Genomic DNA, 26614 nt, shown 5'->3' with positions numbered 1-26614 from the left:
AGTAATTCAGAGAGGGTGATCTGCAAGATTTAGTGAGAAGTAACCTGTTCGTTAGGGAAAATGTAGTTCAGTATTACATAAAATGCAGCTGTCTGACTTATTATAAGCTTTTGGCTCTTGTTACCAACAAGCATATGTTCGAAGGTAACTTATTTCATGTTGAAGTATGCCAATGAATCTCCCAACGAAAGGGGAGACTGTTTCATTCATTCTTTCATATTCATGTTTCATTCAGAGAGTTTGCTCGTAGACTGTGAAGTGCCGCCTGAACTTCCATCAGTCCCTAAACAGGAAAAATCAGCATTACGTGAATGAAGAATGGTCAAACAGTTCTTCAGAGAAAGACAGAGTATTATGAGTTTGTGTACAAAAGACTGGCAGATTTCAGTAAGGACACCAGTGATGGTTGTATTTCTGATAGCTCAAGTATCACCCAATCCTAAGAGGAAACTCAAAGTTAGCTGTTTGAGAGATTCCTGGAGGTGGGAACTTTCATCAGAGTTGTCAATAGATGAAAAGATAATCACCCTGTGAAATAGGTCCATTTGAGGCATAACACAGTGTAGAGACTGAAATCCTGGCTGCTATCTGATCAGGAAGGACAGCAGGCCAAGCTGATGAAGAATAAGCTGCATCTTTTTGATAGAGACCTAAAGTGTATAGATTAAACATTTTTTCCATTTCTATAACTATTCCTTTTATTAAAGCATCATGCTTTTCTTAAAGCATGCCTGACTACTCTTTCTGAGAAGAAATTAGGAGACATTTCTTCTCAGAAAGGGTGGTTAGGCATTGGAACGGGTTGCCCAGGGAGGTGGTGGAGTCACTGTCCGTGGGGGTGTTCAAGGAAAGGTTAGACCTGCTGCTTAGGGACATGGTTTAGTGGGTGACATTGGTCGTAGGGGGATGGTTGGATGAGATGATCTTGGAGGTCTTTTCCAACCTCAGTGACTCTATGGTGTGTTTATTAACATGCATCATAAAACCTGGCACAAATGTTTTCTTCCCCTAGATATTCTCTGTGTATTTCTTGAAGTTACTGGGATGCTTCTGAGAGAATTTGTCTTGCTGTTAAGAAATATTTGTCTTTCTCTGATCAAGGTAGCATGGTAGAGTTTGAGCATGAGTGAAGAAATATTTTAGAGAGCCTAGTGTTTTCAGCTATTGGCTTTTTTGGTATATTCTTCCAATCTGCTAAGTGACAGACTTACTGAAATTAAAAAGCAGCTTTGTGCTGTGTGGCTTTGGCATTCTGCAGTAAAAAAATACTAGGGATCATATAAATTGCTTCCCATATTAGGCTATATCAAATAGACATGCTAATTATTGCAGAAAGATCTTTAAGTAGCAAATAGGTGATAACCTTATTTGTTTGTCCTGGCTGGATATACAGCAGTTCTCTCTAAGGCCTGGTAAACTTGGTTGGATTATATTTACATGTTCCAGGTTTTAATTCTCACTAAGGCAGACTGCTGCTTTTAATTAATAAACTATATGATGGAGTCATACAGTTTTAGTTTGATAGATTTCAATGTTTTGTTAACTGATTTACAGGAAGATGAAATAGTTTAAGAACATTTCTCAGTAACATAAATCGATACTATTCGCAATATTAATTGACTTTTATTTTAATTACTTCCTGTTGTGTGTTCAATACATAACCTAAATGTGGTAACTAAAGAAATGAATAGTTACTCATGTCCAAAAACTTAGTTATGCAGTGTCTACAGCATTCATATAAACTATATTGGCACAGGTGAGTGCTGTATACCACCTGCTTTGTGTTAATAAGATATATTTATTTAGTTTATTTCTGGATGAGAGAGATAAATAACTTAATGTCTGAGTACGTTCAGTGTAATTCAGTGGCGGGGATCACGTATTACTGTTCTGGTGGAGACAAAAAAACTGCATTGTTAATGAAAAATTCAAACTTCAGGTGCCAATATTGTCGTGAAGTGTGCAAGTATTTTGTCACGAATGGAAAGCAGACATTTAACTGGGTGATTATTCCACCTCTTATCAACAGAGAAACGTGAAAGTTAAAATTTTATTAATATAATGCAAATCTTATTCTCCAAGGAAATTAGACGAGTAAAAGGCTGTGATATGTCTCCTTTCTTTCTGACAGCTAGAGTTCATTTGCTAATTTCAGAAAATTTTTAAAGGTGTAGAGATCTCAAGTATTTTAAAAGCTATAATTTGGGCAGAAAATGGTATCCCCATGAAGCGGCAAGCTCCCAGTTGTTCTGATCTAACAGGGAATGAAAATGGAGGGGAGAAAAAAAAAAGTGAATACTGTTTGGTCACTGTATGAACAGATTGCAAGTTTTTGTAGAGTGATGAGGATTCTGGGTGAAAATGAGAGGGAACTGTGGTTATTGTGATGAGGTGAAATAAGACAAGGTTATGAAAAATCAGTTCATTTAGCTATCCACAGAATAATGCATTTAGACATTCTGCTTGTCCTTTGTTTTATTTTTTTCACGTACAGTTGTGATATCAGTGTAACAGCTCCAGAAGCTGTCACAGTGTTTCCAGGGCAACAAATAGATACTCTGCCAAAAGTGTATAAATGCTCTTTTTTTCCTGATTGCATGTATACCTAGATAATTACAGAAAACAGCAAGATCTGACCACAAGGAGCAAGACCTGCTATTTTAAGAAGCTATCAGCTTGCATCTGTCAGATAACATGGTACAGTTTCAGTGCTATTTTGTGACTGTAAAGTTAGGAGTTAGGATTTTTTTTATTTTTATTTTTTTGCAATTCAGGCATTCAGTCATTTGATTTCTGTGTGTCTACTGCATTGTAATTTCTGTGCCTAAGGTACAGTAAGTGGCAGGGAGAAGTAACGGCTGCAGAAAGAGGAAAGAGAAGATTAGAGTTTTTGAGAAGGAAGAGGAAAATACAGTATTTCTTAGCAGTTGTGACTTTTTTTTTTCACAAAGTAAAATATAACTTGCATTTTTTGTCTATAGTGAGCCATAGTTGTATTCTTATCCCATGCTTAATTTTAAAGGCATACAGGCTGAAGGAATCTTTAAAAAAATACTTCTGTGCTTTATATGTTTCCTATTTTCTAAAGCTTTTAAAAGAAATTGATGTATCTTGTCACAAAATATCTTGCAATATTAAAAACACCATATAAACTAAACTTTTCTGGAATCATTTGCTAGATGGCAGCACATAATCATCAACTGCCATGGACAAGAGCAAGTTTAAAGGGAAAGACCATGTGCTTAGTGTGAAATATTTTTTTTGTTGATCAGCAATATACAACAGCATGGAACAGAAGCTTGTGAATGGAAACCAAGTCAGATTTGCCTTTTCTTTTTTTTTTTTTTTTTCAGAACTCATGCTTCTTAAATAGTGTTATGTTTTTCTGTTGTGCAGAGACAGTCTCTCTACCCCCCTTTTTTCTCTTCTTGGAATTCAGTTGGTTACAACTACCTCAAGGAATTAAGCTGCAGAAATCCCATGAAGCCAATGCAAATGATCTACGTATGAATACCTCTAAAAATATGTAGTTCTGATATGTACCTAAATTGGTGCTATAAGGGCCAAAGTTGACTGTTAGTGAGGCATTGTGTTTTGGAAAGCAAGTTTAAGTCTTTGCAGAGCTGAGAGTTGTGTCTCTGCGACATATGAATTGAATTTGCCAAGTTTGGTCACGGAAACTTTGGTATTAGCTAAATTTTTCTTTTAAATTTGTATTTAATAATTAGTTATGTGCTCTAAAGTAGTTTCTGTCATTAATAATATTGTGGACTTCTTAATGATTCAGTATAAAGTTAAGCTTTATTTATAAAGCTGTGTTTTGTAGATGATGTTTATCATTCTCAGTGCAAAGTTTTCCTTTTTTTTGCTGAAAGGTAAAGTCAAGATAAAAGTCTGTCTTCGGAGTAATATATACGCACACAAATTTTTCAGTCTCCTAATTGAATTGCAGATTAAAGGAATTCTACGTTAGGAAACTGGTAATCAGGCTTCAGTTGGTGGGTTCCATTCAGCAGTTTTCTGGGTCACAAACCCTCGTGCTGTGATGTTCAGCATGGCAGTTCTCAGGCCCTTTTACATTTTCAGTTTAGGGCTGTCATCCTGACTTGGCTGCAATGTGGACGAATGACGTGGTCAGAAAGCAATCTGGACATGTGGTTAAGTGTTTAAACTGGTGTACAGGAGAGTCAAAGATGGCTAGTGTGAATGATGAGGAAAAAAAATCACAAAGCCATGGGAAGGAGCTTTAACTTGTGGAGAATGACTGGCATGTGGTCTGAAACTGTAGTTTGTTATATCTTTAATTCTGTGAAACTTGCATCTTTTAACACAGCACAAGAAGGAAATGTAAATTTGTAGATGTTTATATAAGGTCCTGGTTTGCGTCGTGTAGCCTAGGCTAATTTTGCATTTGTCAGTCACAGCTTAGGTAACAAACATCAATAGAAAGTCAGTTGCCAAGCTTGCACTTCGGCGTACCTTCACTCATACATCGTTGTGCATCAGCCTGTAACCATAAGGCCAAATATATTCTTTTAACTTTCAGTGATGAAACTTTCTGTGTAATAGTGGAAAAAAGAAGTTGTATTCTCACCAGGATATTGGGTGAAATTATTAAGGAAGAACAGGGAGGGGGAAGTTTGAGAGGCACATGCATTCCTCCTGAAGCTGAATTGACTTGCACAGTTCAGAAATGCATTATCATTTTGGTAAGTGTATTAAATGCAAAATACTAGTATAGCATCCTAGCTAGCCCTTAGCACATTGTGTATTTCTGTTACTGATCTAGTAGGTCCAGCATGCTTTTATAAATGTCAATTTAAAACTTACCTTAAATTAAATTAATTTGAAGTTCTGTGTTCATTGAATAGTCACCATTTTTGCAGAGAGACATTCCAGATAAAATGTACTTCAGGACTGCTCCCTGGTATTTATTTGCCATTGCTTAAGTGTTTCCTTATTTCCAGTCTTCCGTATTTTGACTGCCACATCACTCAGATGTGATACACCTCTATGTGTTTTCATTGGCATTTGATGACAATTTACACAAGTTAATTCAGTATCTTACCGGTTAGTTTTTTCCCCCACGTTTCAGACCCCAGAAACTGGGACATCTTTTAGCATTGAAGGGTCTTCATTTTCATAAGTGCTTTGCTGTTCAGTGTAGCATTGTGGTCACATGTGACGCGCCCCAGCCGTGTCTTTCTCAGGCTGTGATTTCATGGGCCTCACTGCTTCAGGTGCTGGGGTTTCTCACTCTACTTGCTCCTCACCCACTGCAGCCACAAGATCCTGCCTCCCTTTTCTCTGAGCAGAATAAACTTTTTGCTGAGGTGGTTTTCTGCTTCTGCATAGACAGAAGATCTGGGGAGAGCATTCAGCCAGCAAACCTAAATAGCCAGGGTGATTGTATGGTGTGCAGTTCTGTTGTCTAGCAGGTGTTCCTTTTGTGGAAATCAACTAGTGATCAAGGTTATAGGGACAGGAAAACTAAAGGGTTCAAAGAGAAGGTCAAAGGAGTCCTTAGATCTTGGTAATCTTGCAGAATGAGTTCGCTGGAGAGTAGTTACAAACCCTCACAAAAGAAGAAGCATGTCATTTCACTATCACACTTTCAAAAGTTTATCTTTGGAAAATGTGAACAAGGGGAAAAAAATCTTGTCTCTTACTTGCAAAAGAGCTCTTAAAACAAGTTGCAGCCCTGTAATAAGTAAAGTGAAATGTAATTTTCAGGAGTTCTATTTCCCACAGCCTTCTTTCAAGCTTTTTTTTTTTTTTTTTTTTTTTTTTTTAAATCTCTTTTCACTTTTGAGCACAAACTGGTTGGGAGCGTTAAGTTTTTTTAGTGTGTTATATCCAAATAGCTAGTGTTACCTAAAGAATGTTATGATGTTTTTAAGTGCATTCCTGGACCTTCTTTACCAGTGATAAAAAAGAATCCTAGACTGAAATGTTCAAAATAACAATGACTGAGTGCTGTTAGGCATTATGGTATTTAAAGCAGTCCGAAATACTGGGCAGCCAGCCCAATGCGGTTATCCAGGCTTCTCTTTGAAATATAGTAGCTGCTTCCAAAGATCCATTTTGTGTGCTAACCTCTGGACTGTGGTGAATCTAGGAGCTCCTTTAATATTCCTGTACGCTGACTTTTTAGTTGTCTAAAGGGGGAGTGGGGTATGAGTTGAGGTGCCTGACCACTTATCTGGAATTGGACTGAGCTACAAGATGTCTGATTGCTCGTATTTCAAAAATACCACGCTCTCTTTCAAGGCATGTGTCTGCCTGCTGAGGAAAATGCTGCATTTTAGTGTCATGGCTTTGTTAGAAAAGGTTGTAGTAGTTGAGAGAAAGCTGGCTCATAGGATCCCTCAGTCTGAGATGAGTTGAATCCTGCGATCTCAGTCACCAGCAGAGAGCAGTAATCACAAGTTTTAACAAATAGCAATAATAGGGTACTGTCGAGGAAAGAAGGTAGACTTGACGTGGTGAGGGGAGCCTTGTCGTATAGTTAACGAGTGGGAGAATTTCCTTGAAAAGTTCTTGGCTGTGCTCCAAAGGCTGCTTATCCACCAATTAACATAAAATACATGAGCTCCCTCAAAGGAAATACTGGAACTCAGAACTATTTACCCTGAAGAAATTCCTCTTGCAGGTCTACAGATGACTTCTCTTTTAATATTTTGTCTCTGGCTTGTGATTCTTGTTTGTTCCAGCACCATATTACAGTAGCATGTTGGCCAAGACACTCTCTTTAAGCAGAAGCAGTTATCTTAGACTCCCTCTCCTTGAACTTATTTTGTAATCTTAACCTTTTCAATTCTGGCAAGTGCTACAAAATCCAGACTCTTCGCTGATGGTGGACACCCATCCTGGTACCCTGAGATATCTACTGTATCCGATATCTCTTAGGCAACTTAGGTCAACTTCAGGTTCATCTGTGACCACTTCAGAATTAATCTCGATATCAACTGTTTGCACTTAGATACTTTTGAAAAAAGTACAGGTGTCTGGGGATGTTCTGTGGTAGAAATTGAAGCTGTGGGCTGAATTCTGGCATTGCCAAGATACGTGCGTGGTCCTAAATACTTAATTGGAGCTGATCACACAGTCTCTTACATGTCACTGAAATCAGACTGAACTTCATTGGAAAATACAAGAGTTTAAAAAAAAAGGGAGAGAGGGGTTAAAAATCTACAAAATCTACACAATTCAAAACCAGATAGCTAATCTATTCCATCTTTTTTTTTTTTTCTTTCTCAATATATTGGCAAATTGCTACTTTTTGCTGTAAATTACAAGTCTCTGCAAAGTTAGAAAGCTAACAGTACTATCTCTTTAAACTCTGGACTACTTGGCAGCAGTCATATTTTAGCTCTGTGGAAATGCATGTAAAAATTCTTGCATTACTTGTGTTACTAATAAATAATTCTAAGCACAACGGTTTCTTGCAGGAGAAAAAACCGTGCTACATTGGCCTTGAATTCTGTTTAAAACAGTTCAAGTGTTAAATTACTGACATTCTTTTAGAGACCATGTAAATGTCCTAAGGAAAAGGTCTTTTGAAAGCTTATGAAATTTCCAAACTTATACTCTGTGAGATAGAATTCTGAGGAATTGTGGCTTTTTTTTTTCTAGGAACTGTTCCAGCAGCTGTTTCTAAAGTTTCTAGAGTTGCCACATCATCAGTTATACTAGTATTAACAGCAAATTCTGATCAGCCATTCAAACAGATTTTCTTTCATCAGATTACTGAATCAATTAAACATGGCAAACTATGCCTATTTTTTTTTCCTTCTGCTGGCAGTATTGTATACAGCCCTTATCAAACTACTGTACTTCGGGACAGAAATGAAAACTTTTCCTTAACTCAAGTGGTTTATATAAAGTGTGTGTGGTAGGCCACGTAGGCTAGCAAGATGCTCTCATAAAACAAAACATCTGTGGTTCCTTGGTGTGGTAGTGTAGAATAATGAAAAAAACATGCAAACACAGTCATGGGAAACTTTGTAACTTGTTTTTTAAAGGAACTGTGAGTTACTTGCAGTACACACTGTAGACTTTTATTGGATGTAATTTATAGGTATATATGCATGCTTAATATATATATATTTCTTATAGAAATCCTTTTTATTGTAGTAAAAATGCTGAATTGCTTACTGCGGTCATAGCAGACATCTTTCTACAACCTTTGCATTACTGGGTATGAAGCTTGCTGCCAAATGAAAAAGAAGAAAGGGTGAAATGATTGAAAAGGGGAATATTATGGTGTTGTATTTTTTCCTAATAGATTTTTATGGTAGGGGAGTGTCCTAGAAGAAGAATAGTAATCAATTGTGAATTTATCTTGAATTGCTAATGATGAATTACCAATGATAAATTTCTTTTAGTTTATCTTATGCTATGGAGGTTGGTAGTGGAAAGCAATTAAGGGAAAAGTTTTTCTGTTAGGGTTTTGACACAGAAGTGATCAGTTACTAAATTCAATGACTCTTTGATTGCCCTTTAAGTCATCTCAGGGAAAGGGATTTTAAAATCTTGTACTGATTTTATATGAAAAGTTACAAGTACGTTATTTCTGATGCAAAGATGGGTTACAATGATGAATTCATGTTGCATTTAGTACTAGAGTCAAAATTTACTTGGAATGTAAATCAATTATGTTTTTAGAATGAAAATGTTCTGTTCATCTTCATTCTGTAATGAGTAAACAGGCCAAAATCGAGTCCAGCAAAGTATTTCTGTAAGTCTCTTAGAGAACTTCTGTTGAAATCATTAGCAAGCTTAATACTGGCCGGAGATAAGTTAGGGGTTCTATTTCACTAATTAGAGTGTAAAATCTGTCTGATTGGATATATTCAATTGTGTTGGAAGCTGGTTTCTCATGTGTTAGTATACTTGTTTAAATGTTTTTTTATGCAAACATTGGATATGAAATGTCTCTCAGCAGTTGAATTGGACAACTGTCAGCTTAAGATGTGATTGTCTAGCAGCTTGGTAAGATAAGAAGTCAGATCAGAAAGTCTTTAAAATTAATACACTATGGAAGAATGCAATCTCAAACATGTATCATCCTTTTTTGCAGCAGAAGTGAGGAGTACCCCAGTAGGAGCAGGAGCTCACGGTTATGTTAGGGACTTCATGTTTCCCATTCTTAGGATAATTGTGTGTTAAGGTGAGGTGAGCAGTGAATCTGGAATGGCTCTTTGTTTGGAAGCTATTTAAGAAAAAGAGTGCCATCTTCTGATTTGGCTTACTCTTTTTCCAAATACCTAAAATGACAATAAGCCAGTTGCAAATAAAGACCTCCAAACATGTTTTTAAAATGGCTATAAAATTATGTTTGTCTTCATTATTTTTCTTTTCTTCTTGGTCTGCGGTTCAGGAGTTTGTAGGTCATTTCCCTAAATTCTGACCTTGATACTTTCAATGGAAAATGCAAACTAGCCAGCAATGCAAAATCGGCCAATGGAAAACAAAACATCTTCCAGCAGGTATAACTCTTAAAGTTTTTCAAACTAAACATATTGAAATTAAATTTATTTTGTCTTGAATTAAGTGTTCAAAGAAAGTCCACCCCTTTCAAAAAATTATTTGAGCAGGACAGAGAAACAAGATTTTATATAGGCAGTACCTACAGTATATCATTGGCATAGAGCTGCCAGTAAGTGCTGGGTGTGAATATCTGAATCCTTAAGCACCTAAGGGAACATTTTCCATTAAATTTTTACCCATTACAATGCATTGAGTAGATGGCTTATATTTTTTTTCTGTGATAACAGGCTATCTTCAGCTTTTTCAGAATCAGCCATTCCTCTTTGCAGTTTTATGAGAACACGTTAGAAAAAAGTCTGAGGTCCTGTGTAGATATGCTAATGTGCTAATTGGTAGACTGCTTGCTTGAGAGGCTGGTAAGAACTGTTTTTGAATAGCAACTGTTTCATAGGAACAAATAAGGGATTTCATCCAGAGGGAAAGATCACTAGGGGACTGACTAGTGCATAGGAAGGGTAGCATAACTTACACTTAGTTGCATGATAGAGTAGGAATTCCAGAGAATATAAAGCAACAGGCTGTTAAAGTGATTGCTTGCTGTTGTAGCAGTTCAGAAATAACAAGGATGATGGAAGGAAGGGAGGATAGAACTTCAAGTATTCTATCAGTCAAATATGATCAGTGGGCGATGAGGTGTGTCAGGAGGGTATGTTTGGTATGGAAAAACTGGAGATCGACGAAGCAAGCTGCAAGCTTCAGGAGAAAGGAATGCCCCAACAAACCCAGTACTAGAGTCATGGAAAGGTTTGTGTTGGAAGGGAAAGTAAGGACCATCCAGTTCCACCCCCCTCCAATGGGCAGGGATGCCACCCTTTAGACCACATTGCCCAAAGCCCCATCCAGCCTGTCCTTGAGCACCTCAAAGGATGGAGCATGCACAGCTTCTCTGGGCAGCCTGTGCCAGTGTTTCAACACCCTTACAGTGAAGGATTTCCTAACCTCTAAACTAAATCTTCTCTCTTTTATTTTAAAATCTCCTCTCTTTTATTTTAAAGCCATTCCCCCTTGTCCTGTCATTGTCTGCCTGGGTAAAAAGCCACTCTTCAGGTGGGAAAACTAGGAAAGAAGTTCTAAATGGCTGAACAGTGAACATTAAGTATGTAAAACAGGTGGATAAGTGAGAGCAGTTGTCATGTCAGAACAATAAGATTCTGCAGGAACCTTCCTGTGCAACTGTAAGTTGTTACTGACACTGGGATAGTTACTGTATCTTCTAGATCTGGGGTTTTGTCAGCTGCACAATGAAGAATTGAAGGTATGTTTGTGAAACAGTGTCAACCAGATATCTGGAGGGCTGTTTTAAACTCTGTAAACTCTGTATTCTTTGCATTTTCTACACTTACTGAAAAGTAAGTTAAATAAGTTATATGGTAGTGCAGTTAAATATGTAGGGCTTCTCTTTCTGTTTTAAGATTCATTTGGCCTAATCTGTAGTTGTTAAAACAAACAAAAAAAAATGCAGAGACATGCTAGAATAAATCATTTTGATAGAAGAAAAGTGTGGGGGGGGGCAGACGTTGTAGGGGAAATAGTATGCTGTGCTTTGTAATCTGACACATGGTTAATATTGTTTCATGTTTGAAACCAGGAGCTCACCCCACTTTTTGGTGATCTTAGCACTAGCAGAATACTCATCCTCTTTGAACAACTCCAAAAAATTGGTTATGCAAACTGAATTGCCATTTTATCAGTGGTTATCAGAGTGTGGTCCCTGAGGCCATGGGCTTTTTTGTCACTCTTTAGCACACTCTAGGCCTGAACTGGTGTTGTACTCATTAAATGTGTTGATATATGTGTAATTGATAGGCACGGTAGGTAGCTTTTTGCTAGGGGCTGCATAGTGCACGTGAAGAGCCTTAGACTAGACGTACATTAATAAAAGAAGTTGGAAGTCTTCTTTTGTTAACACTTATCGGTAAAATAAGGAAGAATACAGTTTTGTGGAAAAGTTATAGAAAAGTTCAAAGTATTTTGGAAATGGAAAATTACATAAATTTTTCTATTCTTTCACTGGCTTCAGGTTATGTCATGGCTTTCCCTTTCTTTCCTTTGGTTTTCCCTTTCTTTCCCTTTCTTTTCTTTGGCTTTCCCTTTCTGGATTTTTTCCTTTGAAATTCTGAATGTTTAATCCTTATTAAATGTTTATTACCACAGCTGTTTTTTTCCAGGCATGAAAACAAAGGGCTTATGGTTTGTGGTGTTTTGTTGTTTTTGTTCTGTTTTTTTGTTTTTTGTTTGTTTGTTTGTTTGTTTTGGTCTGGTGGGGGTGGGAGATTGATCACCTTGTTGGACTAGACACCATTTCTCACTTTCTTTATACTCCCTTGTTCCATGACATACCTCTCAGCTTATCTCCCGCATGATGCAGTACTGTTTTGCTAAGTATATAGTTTGTTTCCTGTCTGAATTGTAAAGTATCATACTTCTGCCTTCAGACAAGAAGGTAGAAACTTTCAGGCTTACTGATTGGAGTCAGGAAAAAATGTTACGGCTGAAGTACACTTGAATGGTGGAAATTCCTTTAGCTTGCAAGACCTGTGTAGTGCAAGGAGTGCCGCTTATTCCTCTGTCTCCAAAATGCACCTGTACTGTGATATTTACTCATACAATGAAAATTTGGTTTACCTGCTACAAGGTTTAGCATGAGATGTGGTTTACTTCTATCCAGATTGAATTTAAACTTGATGTTTTGAGTTTCACTTCACTGGTAGGAGTTAATAGTTGAGGCCTTCCCCTCTTTCTATTGGGAGTTTTCACATAGCTGAAGAAACCTTTCTGTCTTTTGATTTTCCAGATTTGTTTCCCTTCTCACATGTTAGAACAGGGAGATACTTTGCTGAGGAGGAATTTCAAGAAAAATAGTGGAGATTAAAAATATATATATTTGTGGTGGGTTTTTTTGGTCACAATAATGGCAGCTACATTTATTTTCAGTTTTCACAAAAGCACGGTTTGGATGTACTTTATAGACAATCTGAAAATTACAAAACATTTCTTATCTTTCATATTTACAGAGAAACGGAAAAGTAGTTTAACCAGTGTTTCTCTGATATTATCATTCCTCAGCTGGTACTAGCATTGAAATAATAGTGCAGTTTTGTGTTGTTTTATTAACTTGAAACCATTTTCCTTTTATGATTCCTCTTTGTCTGCATAATAACAACTGTACGGTGACAGTATGGGTGATTTTCTGTATGGGTGATTTTCAAGTGGGTGTCTTACTAGGAAATGAGTGGCTGCTTTTGAATGACAGCTTCACAAAAATACTTAGTGTCTTCTGTGGCAATATTAAGGTGGTAATATACAGATATTTGCCAGATGTTGTGCAACTATAATCTTGCAGGCATCCCACCCATTCCCTGTTTTCTCTGCGTGGGGGACTAGTCTGAGCTGAAGATAATTCAAATTTTTATGTGATGTCTCCTGCACAGAAGAACCTCACCTTCATCTATCCGCTTCAGCAAGGTATTAGGTTCTAATTCCCCTTGGAGCTTCAGTCACCAGGTTAAAAGCATCAGCCCAAAGAATGTGGTAAGGGTAAAACATACTTAACACATAAGCTGCAGAACCAGTGAAGCCTTACAGCTTTTGCATCCAGTGTTCTTAAGAACCTCATACTGATATCGTCAGTTCTTCCTCTGTCTGTATGGCTTTTTACTTACTATCCAGGGATTCGCCCTCTTTGAATGCTAAGCGGTAGCTGTAGTTACAGCCCGTGTTTCCCACCTGTTTGGCTGACCCAGAGATGTGGCTGGTGCTGTGGAGCTGGTTCAGAGCCAGACATGCTGGTGAGTGACTATGCATGCAAACTGGCAGCCAACATGGAAAAGATACGAATTCTGCTTATGTATCTTCCATGCTTGACATGCTAATTTTAGTTCTCGTGACCTATTCAGCTACCAATTTTCATAAAATGTGCGGGAGCTCTGGGCAGTGCTGATTTGTCAGACCTGGTGTCTGTTTCTTAAGCCTGAAAGTTACTGGGGAGAGATACTGACAGGCAAACAATGTGATGACAAACTTAATTTCCTCAGAAACTAGGTTAACAAATTTAATTCCAGAATACACGAAGTTTTAATGCTCTGCTCCTACAGGATAGCTGAGAAAAGTAGTAATGTGCTGGCTCTCAGGACTCTGACGTTTTCTGTGGTGACTTAGGAGGCCAATACCACCATCTCATTGGAAAAAAAATCATTAATTGCAGGAACCCTGTATTCTGAGTTGAGACAGTGAGACAGTTGACCTGCAGTTGCTCCTGTGGCATGCTGACTGCTTGGGCATAGGATATTGAAAGCCCGTCGGTGGGTGATGGATGATGCATGAAAGCCCGTGTCATGCAGTTCTTTGAAAGTGACCTGGGGCATGCAAGGAGCAGCTGGTTAGCTAGAAGAAGAATACTGTGATGATGCTTGAAATCACTTAATTCAGCACAATTTACTAGCCAGTTATTTGGAACATTCAACAGTGAACTGCTGTGTGGAAGCAGAGGAGCAAGTAAGTGAGGGAAAGTAAAGAAGATTACAAGGGAAACAGTACAATGTTTACAGTACGTCAGAACTTATTCACTCTCTTACCATTCTCCTCTTGTAAACATTGCTACAGTGCCCTTTTTCAAGTGGCTTATAGCCCATTACTGAGATAGAATAAGGGAAAATGACCTGATGTGCTGGTTTGTTCTGACAGCTGAACAGCCAGCTGGTTGTTCTGCTGCTGCTTTGCTTACAAGAAGGAATGATGCTTATTCAGATGCTTCAGTTTCAGATTCTGCTGCAAAGGAGTTGGTACATAGTAGATCCCTACTGACTTACATAGCTAGGAGTCCTTTGTCCACATGTTCTGTCAGAGAAGTCCATTCCTTGATGGTTTGGGGCTCTGACAGCTGGCCTGAATTTAACTCACATTTAAAGCCATTGCTGATTGTGTACCACGCAGTCAGAAGTGAGATCTGTAGCTCCTCACTGGTGATTAAGGCTAATGCTTTAGTTTGTGAATAGTCGTAACTGAGAGGGCGGCAAGTGCTCAACAGGGTTACTCAAGCTTGTTTTTAGATAAAAGGATGTTAATCTTCTAACCTTTAAAAACTGTAACATGAATTGTATTTTTTTTAATGTAAAATATCCTCAGAAAAGGGTTGTAAGTTCTTTTTATTTATTTATTTTTTTTTTTTTTTACAACATGCCATTTATATAGAAAGATGCCTGTCTTTCTCAAAATGGAAGAAGAGGGAGTAGCAACAACAATTTAAGACACACTGGGCGGAGATTCAACAAATCAATACCCCCCTCCCCATTAATACTGGGAATGGTGGTAGTGTGTTTCTGACTTTGTTGTATGAACAGGTTCCATACCCAGTTCTGCTGGAGTGTGTTTTTTTTTTTTTTTTTTTTATGGCACCAGTTGAACTCTGCACGTTTGGGTAATGTTCATGATTTGTATGATGACTGCAAAAAGTTATACAGATTGTTTGTTAGTCAAGGTATGATGTTGTACTTCAGATTATTTAGAGTCTAGATTCATAATGTTATCATGGGAGCAGTGCACTCTTCTTCATCTACTTTTGAAAAGTTCACCTGTTGAAGAGTAAAAGGAAAAAATCCCTTGCTACTCTCAATATTTATTCATGTGTATTTATTCTGATAATTCTTATGTCACTGTTGTAGCTTCTATTACTGTCTGTGAAATCAAAGCATAAGGAGTGATGAAATTCACATGAGGCTTCTAGCTAGATCTTTGGTCTAATTAAGAAATCTTGAACATAGAAATCCACTGATTAGTGTTTGGTTGTGTTGACTGCCTTAATCACATCCCCCTGCAACATTCCTTGGAAATATTTTAGCAGAGTGCTAGTTCTGGGTTTTCAAATGTGTGTCCAACTGATCAATTAAATACAGGGTTACAAAGTCACCTTCTGCTAGTCCTCAGTTTTGGAAGACTTGTGTGTGTGTATTTATTTATTTATTATTATTATTATTATTATTTTCTCTCCATGTGGTAACTCATATGCTGGTTTGTGTAGTGTGGCATCTGTGGACTGGTTTTTCACGTTTAGTTCTACTCTGTCCGTTTACAGCTACCGCTGTTTTTTTAGGGTGCAGAGATATGTCTAGCTAGCTCATGATCCTGGTTTGGACTTGAGAGCTCAAATGCTTTCTGAAGTGCTGCATGCAGTCTGACTCTTTACAATGAGACACTGAGTTTGCAGCAGTAAATCCATTAAATTTCGGTCTTTGGCAATGAGCAAGTAATTCTAGACTATCCTTACTCCCTCCCAACTATCTGAGATATTTTGAATCACTTTTCAAAACCTTTAGATGAAAATACTAGCAGTCTGAGTACTCATTGAGGTTTCCATTTGGAGAAATTATGTTAGAAATGACAACCGTTCTCCACGCAGGAGGAAAATCAGTCCTGTACTAAAAAAATAATAAAATTATAACGTTTTTGTATTTCAAAATATAATACCAAAAAGCTCATTTCAATGCTTCAGTTGAGAAGGTGTGAGGAAAGCAGCATAGACAGACAGCAGAGGAAGGGTTTGATGGTAATTCACAAGGGGTGTGTGCATTGCTTTGCCAATGAGAAAAGAGGAAACATGCCCAAGAGGGCAGTGTGCTCTTCCCCATTTGTCTTGAGCAATCTTTGTGGGGAGCCTGATGACATGAGTGCCCGAGTCCTGAGAGGCTGTGGGTGCTTTGCTCTGCAGGTGCCTCCAGCTAGCAATGCACCTCTGCCTGCTTTGGGCAGCAGGGTGCTGTGTTTTAATCCTGAAAAAAGTTGTCCCATGTTTCATGAACTTGCCTACGTTTGCTTAGATGTATTATGGTCCTGCCCAGTCCACTTGGTACAAATGTGTTTACATGTAGCTGAAGACGGAGAAAGCAGGACTAATACTGTAATAAAATTGCAGACACTAGCTAAAAGAAACAGTGTATTCCTTAGCTCTTGCTATGCTAGGACTTGATCCTTGTATCAAATAAAGGGGTACTTTATTGATTTTAGTCTGGTTTGTGGTATCCCAGCTCTCCCTCCGTCTCCATCTGTACGTTCCCACCTTGTTCTTTTGCCCTGGAACTAGCTAGCATTTATGTGGCCATGAGGGGAACCAACTCAGGAAACTGATCTGGCTGAAGACTAACCTTGGTTTGTTTTTTGGTAAGGTTAGGATCTTTTTTGTGGATATGTGTTTGTGTAAAACTGTCGTGGAACTGAACAACTGAGTCCTGGTCTTTATATGTAGTTGTGTATATGTTACTCTTGCTGCCTTTATCTCCCTGCTTACATATGTTTTTATAATGCAAATACGTGAAGCTATAATAAGTCTAAGACTAACTATTTCCAGATATTTTGACATGTATAAAATATATACTGTAATATAGTGACTTTTTTAAAAAAGTAAACTTGGCAGTTACTAACTTTTCCTAAGAATCTAAAAAATCATTAGATATTTCAAGTGACATTCCAGATAATGGAGAGAAGTATTTGTAATGAAGTTCCAGAAACATTTTTTCACTGAAATCATTCACTCAAAATGTGTGTGAGTTTTGGCTAATAAGTGATCTAGCTGCAGGTGTTTTGAATTTGAAAGCTCTCTGTTGCCAAATAGCACCAAAAATTAACGTTTAGAATACTAGGTTGCCATGGTAATTTCTTGGTTAGCAGACTGCCAAGTAACAAAAATGAAACCAATACTTTTGGTGTGCCCTCTGCTAGGAAAGGAAGGATCGGTGAAAACAGAAACGTTACTTAGTTCCATGTTTTTCTTGCTATGTATTTAAGTATTCAGTGTCTCTGCAGTACTTTCTTTCCTTTTTTTTTTTTTTCTTTTAAACTGGATTTCTTGTGGAATTTGTGCATAACTTAAGCAATATTTGCAAATGTTTTTGGTGCATTTCTGTTGAATTTTTCCCTTTGTATATAAGCAGGGCTACTTAAACTTTAGGGGGTTCAGGAAAAAATGAGAAATACCATCAACAAGCTGTTGTTTGCCTTTGGGTACATTTAAATAATTTTTTTCCATTTGCCTTGAGCCATTCTGATGTTAATGGAGCAGAATCTTATTGCAGCATGCTGGGATTCTTTTTTCATGACAGGGCTCCTCTAAGACTGAAATATAGTTTGTAGCTGTTTCATTTATAACAGTTTGTTCATTAGACCCAGCTTTTGCAGTTACGTTGGAATTTGTTGGTAGTGATATGATTGGGTATGTTTAAAATAGGCTCTTTTCTGAGATGCAATTTAAAAGGTAGTTTCTTGAATTTTTGTTGTCATCCCACTCTTAAATTATGCTTGAACTTTGTGTCAGATAGAACCTGTTGGCCTCAAAAGCACAGGAAGACAATCAAGTACAGAAGCAAACTCAGAATTACTCTCTTTTTCTTCACGTAATATCAAAGGATTCGTGGTTGATACCATGAGAACATTTCCAGTGTGTGTATCTGGTTTTGCGGAAGCAATTCTTAGGGAAAGACATGAGAGACCTTATGTTCTGAACCAGACTCAGACATTTCTATGTAAAATTACAGAACATTGCTTAGGAGTATCTTCAAACTGTAAATGAAAGATTCTTCAGTTGTGTCTGGACCTGAATACAGTCTTGATACAGTAGAGACTTCACTGTGCCAGGGGAGAGGAGGAAGGTCTTGGTTCATTGATTGCATGTTTGTGTAATTGTACGGATATTTCAGAACACTATAACCTCTCTTGGTGAGTTTATTTCACTTGATTAGGTTCGATGCAGAGTCCTTCAATGATGAGAACAGAATGATTTGTCGTCTGGTTACTTGTACAGGAATTCGAACTAGACTGTGAGCTGGCATAAAGCAGAAGTGGACGAAGAAACTCCCATCCAGTTTCTAGTGCCGTTTTTAAGGGTCTAATACTTTGTTTAAGTGCATTATTGGCTCGTGACCAAGAATTTCAGCACCTTATGGCCTGAATCCCAAGGAGAACAGTTGTGTGTGCTTCATGCTGTTCAGAGGGAAAAGACATGGCCATCAGTTTGTTGGCTTCCATGAATTTTGGATAACTGGGGCCGGCTGCATAAGTAAGCTTGTATTAACTTTTAGTTAAGAAGAATTTAAGATGTTCTAGGTCTTTCAGGTATATTCATTTACAGAACTAACTTTTGCACGTGATAATATGAAAAAAAACTTTTAAGTTTCGTGTTATAAATCTATACATATCTTCTAGTATTTCAGTGTTTTAGAGTATATTGTATTAAACGAGTTTTAGGCATAAAAATGTTGCTTTTTTTTTCTCTTAATCCATTGGATTATAATTAGTTGAAGGTTTTGTGGTGTTTTTTTTTTTTTTTTGAGGCATAGCTGATACTATAGTTCAGAATAGACACGTACCTTTCTTGATACATCTACGAATCTTTAGTCACACTTTCCTCTATTTTTTCTAATTGGCTGAACACTAGCTTAGTTTGGAGGCAAGTTGCCTGTACAGACCTCAAAACAAGTTTCAGAATTGGCCAAGTATAACACTTTATTCTCATGTAGTGTTTCTTTGAGAATTTTGCTGCTGTTGTCTTAGAAATGTGAACACAAATACCTTTGACTAGTCATGTAAATTTGAAGTGTGCCTGTACTCTCATACTGTCCCCATTGCTTCATGTAGTTTTGTTGCCATCACAGATCTGAGGACCTTTCCGTAGTGATTCAGGTTTTGGAACTGAAAACAAGCTTCTGTTTTTGGTTCTTTACAAATTCACTAGGTTTCTCTTCAGGAAACATGAAAATTTTCATAAGAGGTTTTTCGCAACAATTAATTTGCATGGGAGACTCTTAAAATAACTTTCTTTACTATTGCAGATATTTTTTATTCTGTACAATGACTATGCTCTGTTAATTTAAAAGGGGATAATGTATGTGATCAAAAATAACTTCCAGTAACTCCACCACTGATTCCGGCACTAATTTAGACCTTCCAAGACCTTTGTTAGTTGAAATTAAGTAACTTGCAACTATGGCTGAAATATCAGTATTTAAACCAAATGAATTTCTTGTGGAAGATATGAGAAGGAAACTTGGAGATCAAAGATGTGGTTAAACGGTCTTCTGTGAGTTTCTGTTCTCCCTTCATTCCCCCTGCTTGGACATAGAGTCAGCTGTGAAACTGCTGAGGACTGGGGAAGGTTTTGTTGGACTACCATGCGAGAGGGAAAAGCTCTGGGGGTGGTTTTCACCCATCAGAGGCAGGAGCAGCCTGGAATAAGAAGTCAGTGACTGAAGCTGTTGATTTCTCCTTTTCTCAGCTCTAAATGCTGGGTTAAATATAGTTCTCATGATTTGTTTAAATGGAGACTTGTGAGACTCCTTATTTCCTGGGGATCATCCTCTTTTGATTTGACATAGACCCTCTTGTTTCTCTGTACCATGCAAGTATATACCTCTGTGCAAATTGGGGATTTTTTGTTCTTGCCAGATAATAAATCACAGGATGGTTTGAGCTGGAAGGCACCTTAAAGACCATCCAGTTCCAAATACACAGCAATGGACAAGGACATCTTCAACTAGATCAGACTTCTCAAAGCCCGTCTAACTTGGCCTTGAACATCTCCAGGGATGGAGGCAGCCACAGCTTCTCTGGGCAACCTGGTCCAGTGCCTCGCCACCCTGATGGTGAAGAATTTCTTCGTTATATCTAATCTAAATCTGCTCTAACAGGTCTCTTTTATTGTGAGGGCCCCACAGCTGGGTGCTACAGGTAGGGTCTCATGAGAGTGGAGTAGTTGGGTTCAATCCCCTCCCTCGACTTGCTGGCCACACCTCTTGATGCACCCCAGAATACAATTGGCCTTCTGGGCTGCAAGCGTTCACTGCTGGCTCATGTCAAGCTTCCCATCCACCAGTACCCCCAAGTCCTTTTCTTCAGGGCAGCTCTCCATCCATTCATCTCCCAGCCTGTGCTAATTTTGGGATTGTTCTGGCACAGGTGCAGCACTTGGCACTGTTGAGCTTCATGAGGTTCATATGGGCCTACTTCCCAAGCCTATCCAGGTCCCTCTGGATGGCATCTCTTCCTTCTATTGTATCAGCTGCACCACTCAGCTTGGTGTCATCCACAAACTTGCTGAGGGTGTGTCATTAATAAAGATATTAAACAGTACTGGTCCCAGAGTGGGCCCCTGAGGGACACCACTTATCACTGATCTCCACCTGGACGTCACTGAGCTGTTGACAGAAATTCTCTGGACAGGGCCATCTAGCCAGTTCCTGATCCACTGAGTAGTCCATCCTCCAAATCCATCTTTCTCTAATGCAGAGACAAGGATATTTTGGGGGACCATTTCAGAGGCCTTACAGAAGTCCAGGTAGGTGGCGTGTTTCTTTTGCCTTGTCCACTGATGGAATCACTCCATCAGAGATGGTGACTAGGTAGGTCAGGCACGATTTGCCCTTTATGAAGCCATGCTGGCTGTCTTGAATCACCTCCCTGTCTTTGTTATGTGCTAACAAAGCTGCCAGGAGGATCCATGATCTTCCCAGTCACTGCCATTACTAGCAGTGAGTCCTGGGAGCTCCTGCCTCTGTGACCAGTATCACTTTAACATGAGTTGTACTGAAATCAGTAATTCTTATTATAATCCTTCTCAATAACTTGCACTCCTTGGGCAAAGGTAAACCATAGGAGAGGATTTCTACAATTCTTATCTGGCCAGTAATTTCCTGGTGATCTTATGTCTCATCCTGTCTTGAAACAGGAGAAACTACTTTCTGCGTATGACTCGAAAAGGCTTGTATGAAGCTGGCTGGTGTGCATTGTATTTTGGGGAATGCTTGCTGTAAACTTCCAAGCTGTTGGGACAATGGATCCTTTTTTTTTTTTTTTGTGGAATAGCTGCAGCCTTTTAAGGTTGGTTTTTTTTTTTTTTTTAATTTCATCTTTATTTAGGATCTGTAGTAATAGAGATTAGGATCTGTAGTAATAGAAATACCTATTTTACTTAAGGTATCTGTGCAAGGCATAGTGTAGAATGGATGTAATTTTTAGTGCAGCTCCTCCACTACAGTTGTAGCTTTTGAAACATGCTAATGTTCTTTCAGCCTAGTATGTTGTCCTAGTTTTGACTGGGATAGAATTAATTTTCTTCCTACTTGCTGGTATGGTGCCGTGTTTTGGATTGAGGAAGAGAATGCTGATAACACACTGATGCTTCAGTTGTCGCAGAGCAGTGCTTGCACAGAGCCATAGACCTTTATTTCAGCTTCTGGTGCTGCCCTGCCAGCAAGAAGTACACGAGGAGCTGGGAGGGGACCCGGCCAGGACAGCTGGCCCAGACTGGCCAAAGGGATGTCCCTGTGGCATCATGGTCAGCAATAAAAGCTGGGGAAAAGAAGGAGGAAGGGAGGGATATTGGGAGTGATGGTGTTTGTCTGCCCACCATAATGGTGGCCAAGACTGTGGTGGTTTTACCCAGCTGTGCAGCTGAGCTCCACAACAACCACTCTCTCACTCCCCCTCCTCAAAGGGGAAGGGAAGAAATATGATGAAAAGGGCTCAAGGCTTGAGATAAGGGCAGGGAGATAACATTTATCGCCACAGGGAAAACAGACGCAGCATAGGGAGATATATGTAATCCAGGTTTCATTACCTGTTATTAGCAGTGAGAAACAAACAAAAAAAAAAACAACCACAAAACTAAAAACACCTTCCCCTCCACACAGACATTCTTTTCCACCTCCTCCCCCCCGAGCAGTGCAGAGGAACAGGGAATGGGGGCTATGGTCAGTCTGTAAGAGTTCGTCTCTGCCGCTCCTTCACAGTCCCTCTCTGCCCCTGCTCCACGAGGGGTCCCTCCCACGGGATGCCGTCCTTCCCGAACTGATCCTGAGGGGGCTGCCCACAGGCAGCAGCTCCTCAAGAACTGCTCCCACATGGCTCCGTACCACGGGGTCCATCCATCCCCCAGGAGCAAACTGCTCCAGCATGGGTCCCCCACGGGCGGGCGGCAGCTCCCCCCAGGCCCCCCTGCTCCTGTGTGGGCTCCTCTCCACGGGCTGCAGCTCTGGCCCAGGGTCTGCTGCTGCGGGGGCTCTCCATGGTCTGCAGCCTCCTCCAGGCCACATCCCCCTGCTCCACCGGGGGCTTGTCCACGGGTTGCAGTGTGGAGATCTGCAGAGGGACAGCCTGCTCCACCAGGAGCCTCTCCACAGGCCACAGGGGAACTGCTGCTGCCTGCCTGGAGCACCTCCTGCTGCACTGACCTTGGGGGCTGTAGGGCTGGTTCTCACCCCTCTCTTCCAGCTTCTGTAGCACAGCAGTATTTTTCCCCTTTCTTAAATATGCTCTCACAAAGGTGCAAGCAACCTCACTTACTGGCTCAGCTCTGGCCAGCAGTGGGTCCCTTTGGAGCCAGCTGAAACTGGTCCTTATCTAACATGGGGCAGCTGCTGGGCTTTTCTCACAGACGCCACCCAAGCAACCCCTGCTACCAAAACCTTACCTCATAAACCCCAGTGCTAAGCCCTGCTTTCTTGGGAGTGGCTTAACACCTGCCTGCTGGTGGGAAGCCGCAAATGAATTCCTTGTTTTGCTTTGCTTGTGAATGCAGCAGTTGCTTTACCTAGTGAGCTGTCTTTATCCCAACCACTGGTTCTCGCACTTTCACATTTCTGATTCTCTCCCACATCTCACCTGGGAGAGTGACCAAGCAGCTGGGTGTTGCTCAACTGAAAGCTGGGTTAAACCACAACATACATTTCACTACCATGGCTCATTTTTAAAAGTGAACTCATTTCCACTGTGATTTCTTTTAGATTTAAAAATTTATAAATTATTCATAATATAAGTATGGAAGGTCAATTTGTCCTGGTAACTGTGATCAGTTCTTACTTAGTGTTTAATAATTCTAGTGCAATTGCTTCTTAGATAATGTTTTTCTAAAGAATAAAAAAATGCCTTCCAAAATGGAAAGCATCCCACGTCCTTTATTTTAAAAAATCCTTGAAGTGGTTATTTCCACTTACAACTGCATGCTTCCTGAATTTCTAGGAATCCTAAAATGTGTTGCTATTGGTAGAAGAAGCTGTTTGCTTTGAGTTTTGACCGAGGCTATAATTATTCTTTTGAGTGTACTGTCACATCTAAGTATGTTTAAAAATCCTTGTCACCGTGCTTTGAAGCATTGCTAAGTCTAACCCTGTCTTATAGTGCAGCCTTTATAAGTTTCATTGCAAAGACTCCTTTATTGTTGTCTTATCTTACCTTTTATATAAAAGAATATCTTACTTACTGTGAATAAATGTTTATTATTATTTTGAAAAAATCCACAACTTCTGTTTTTTGTTTTTGTTTCGGTTTTGTTTTCCTCAAGAGAAAGTTGTCTGTCTCACTTTTTAACACAAGAGGCTATCAGTCCTAGGAGCCACACTGGTGGTCTAAGACCCATTGTTTGAGGCACACTCTAAAGCAAAGCCTTTTTGATTTCTGTCCCAAAGAGCAGACTGCTTTCTTGAGAACTTTATGAGTACTTCCAAGAACAGAGTTGATGCATACTGTCCCGTGTGAAAGAAGTGACTGTGGATTACATAAATTGATATGCCTAGTCTGCCAGGGAGTGAATACCTTCCCTCATTCCTGCTGTCATATGTCTACAGAGCTTTCATTGGCTGGCATCTGGAGAGGCTGGGTCTTGGCTCACTTATGCCCCAGAAACATGCTGTGTCTGCATTAATATTTCTGTAAAAAAAAAAAGTACATTACAAAATATTTTGGAGAGAAAGTTAAATATACTTAGTATTCGGATATGCAGTAACTGCCATGTTAAGTTATTGTATGAATTCTTTGAATTCAAATGTGTTTGTAACTTGGAGATGTTTTTAATAGTTAAACATTAAACAAAAAAACCAAACACCACCTTCCTTCGGAGAATGCACACCCAATTTTCATCTTTTTTGAATGTATTTAGTATTTAAAAGGTATTCAACCAGAAGATACTTTATTTTGTTTCCTCCATTTACAAGATGATGTATTACAGGGAACTGTTGCTCTGTAAAAAAAAACAAACAAACAAACAAAAAAAAAAACTTGTGATAATTCCCCTTGATATCATATAAAAAGATATGTTTACATACCAAGATGGCAAATGGTAATCTTAAGCATTTTTTCCTTAGTGCATGGAAACTTAAACAGTGTAGTTATTTAGCATAGGCTTGGCTTTGTGCTTGTGGCTTTTACTATTCACTGAAGTCGAACTGCTCTGTAGGTAGGCCTTCAGAATTTTTTCACTTGGGTAAAGTATTGACTTTTGATATTCAGATTTTAGAACAGGACACCAATCTTAAATGTCAGTCATTCTTGGCCCAAAAACCTTCTTTCCCTTTTCACGGAATGCTTAGGGTTAGAAGGGACCATCTAGTTCCAAACCTCTGGCTGTGGACAAGGACATCTTCAAGTAGATCAGGCTGCCCAAAGCCCCATCCAACCTGGCCTTGAACACTCCCACAGGGGAGGCATCTACAGCTTCACTGGGCAACCTGTTCCAGAGCCTCACCACCAAGAAGTGAAGAATTTATTCCTTGTATCTAATCTAAATCCACCCTCTTTTAGTTTAAAACCATTACTCCTTGTCCTTTCACTACATTACCTAGTAATGAGTCTCTCCCCATCTTTCTTACAGGTTTCCTTTAGATGTTAGAAGGCTGCCATAAGACCTCCACTGAAGACTTCTCTTCTGTAGGCTCAAGTCTCTCAGCCTGTCTTGGAGAGGTGCACCAGCCCTCTGATCATTTTTCTGGGCTCCCTTTGAACCTGCTTTAACTTATCCATGTCTCTCTTATGGTGGGGACCCCAGAGCTGGGTCTCTGTAACTTAGAGACAAGGATGTTGTGGGGAACTGTTACCAAAGGCTTTGCACAAGTCCAGGTAGATGCCAGCGGTTGCTTTCCCTTGTCCAACAATGCTGTTGCTCTGTCCTAGAAGGCCACAATTTAGGCATGATTTGCCCTTTGTGAAGTCATCTTGCCTGTCCCCAAACAATACCTTTTCACTTCTCTTTGTGCAAGTGTGAATAACTACCCCAGAAGAGTTTCCCTCCACTCCTTTTAGCAAAAGCACTGCTGGATGTGTTTCTTCTTAGAGGTGACAGTGCTGGGACCTGTATTCAAAGGTCCTCTCCCTAGAATTGTTTTATTCTAACAGATTCAGCCTTCAGTAGAGCTACTGCTGAGCACAGTTCATGACTTAAATGCTTGCTTGTGCAGGTAACTTAGCTACAAAGATAATTAAGTGTTCAGAATATGCTATTTAAAAAAATAATAATCTTCTTAATTTGTGGTCTTGAACTTCACGTCATAGTTTATTATGATATTTTCCTACAGGAGCTTTGAAAATTTTTGTTTGCTTTTGGTCAAGCTTGATGCAGGTTTGTAATGCTAATATTCCTGGTGGAACTGGTTTGACGGTAACTGTTAGGTATTTGGGCAGCACGCAATCAGTCTGATGTTGCCTCTGAGAAATTAGAAGGCAAAATAGCAATCTGAAGTAAAGAATTTCCTCAAGAAAGAGCTGCCAACTTCATAGAATGGCTTGGGTTGTAAGGGGGTTAAAGACCATCCAGTTCCAACCCCCCTGCCTTGGACAGGGATGTCACCCACTAGATCAGGTTGGCCAGGGCCTAGTCCAGGGACAAGGCACCTACAGCTTCTCTGGGCAACCTGTTCCAGCTCCTCACCACCCACTGAGTGAAGAATTTCTTCCTAACATCCAGTCTAAATCTCCCTTCTTTCAGTTTAAAGCCATCCCTCCATGACCTGTCGTTGTCTGCCCAAGCAAAAAGTCACTCTCCATCTTTTTCATAAGCCCCCTTTAAGTACTGAAAAGCCACAATAAGGTCACCCCAGAGCCTTCTCTTCTCCAGGCTGAACATCCTGAGCTATCCCAGCCTGTCTTCACAGGAGAGGTGCTCCAGACCTCTGATCATCTTCATGGCCCTCCTCTGCACCCCCTCTAACAGCCTCACATCCTTCTTGTGCTGGGGGCCCCAGACCTGGATGCAGCACTCCAGGTGGGGCCTCATGAGGGCAAAAGAGGGGGACAATCACCTCCCTCGACCTGC

General features: G+C 39.5%; 1 protein-coding gene across 3 annotated transcripts in view; it reads left to right on the top strand.

The window, feature by feature from the left end:
* Window positions 1-26614, top strand: part of SRFBP1 (serum response factor binding protein 1) — a 77316-nt gene that overhangs the window by 435 nt on the left and 50267 nt on the right. The window contains exon 1 of one of the 3 annotated variants that reach the window (XM_035567014.2): window positions 25355-25422. The exons of 1 other annotated variant lie outside the window; for it this stretch is intronic. In XM_035567014.2, the coding sequence (XP_035422907.1) occupies window positions 25381-25422 (42 nt within the window). In that variant the 5' untranslated portion in view covers window positions 25355-25380. Of the gene's footprint in view, window positions 1-25354; window positions 25423-26614 lie in introns of those variants that run through there. One more of the 3 variants, XM_035567015.2, reaches the window with a different exon arrangement.

The sequence above is a fragment of the Cygnus atratus genome, chromosome Z (genome assembly GCF_013377495.2).
Source record: "Cygnus atratus isolate AKBS03 ecotype Queensland, Australia chromosome Z, CAtr_DNAZoo_HiC_assembly, whole genome shotgun sequence".
Classification (NCBI taxonomy): Eukaryota; Metazoa; Chordata; class Aves; order Anseriformes; family Anatidae; genus Cygnus; species Cygnus atratus.
The sequence above is the reverse complement of the archived record's forward strand: the minus strand, read 5'-3'. Positions and strand labels throughout refer to the sequence as shown.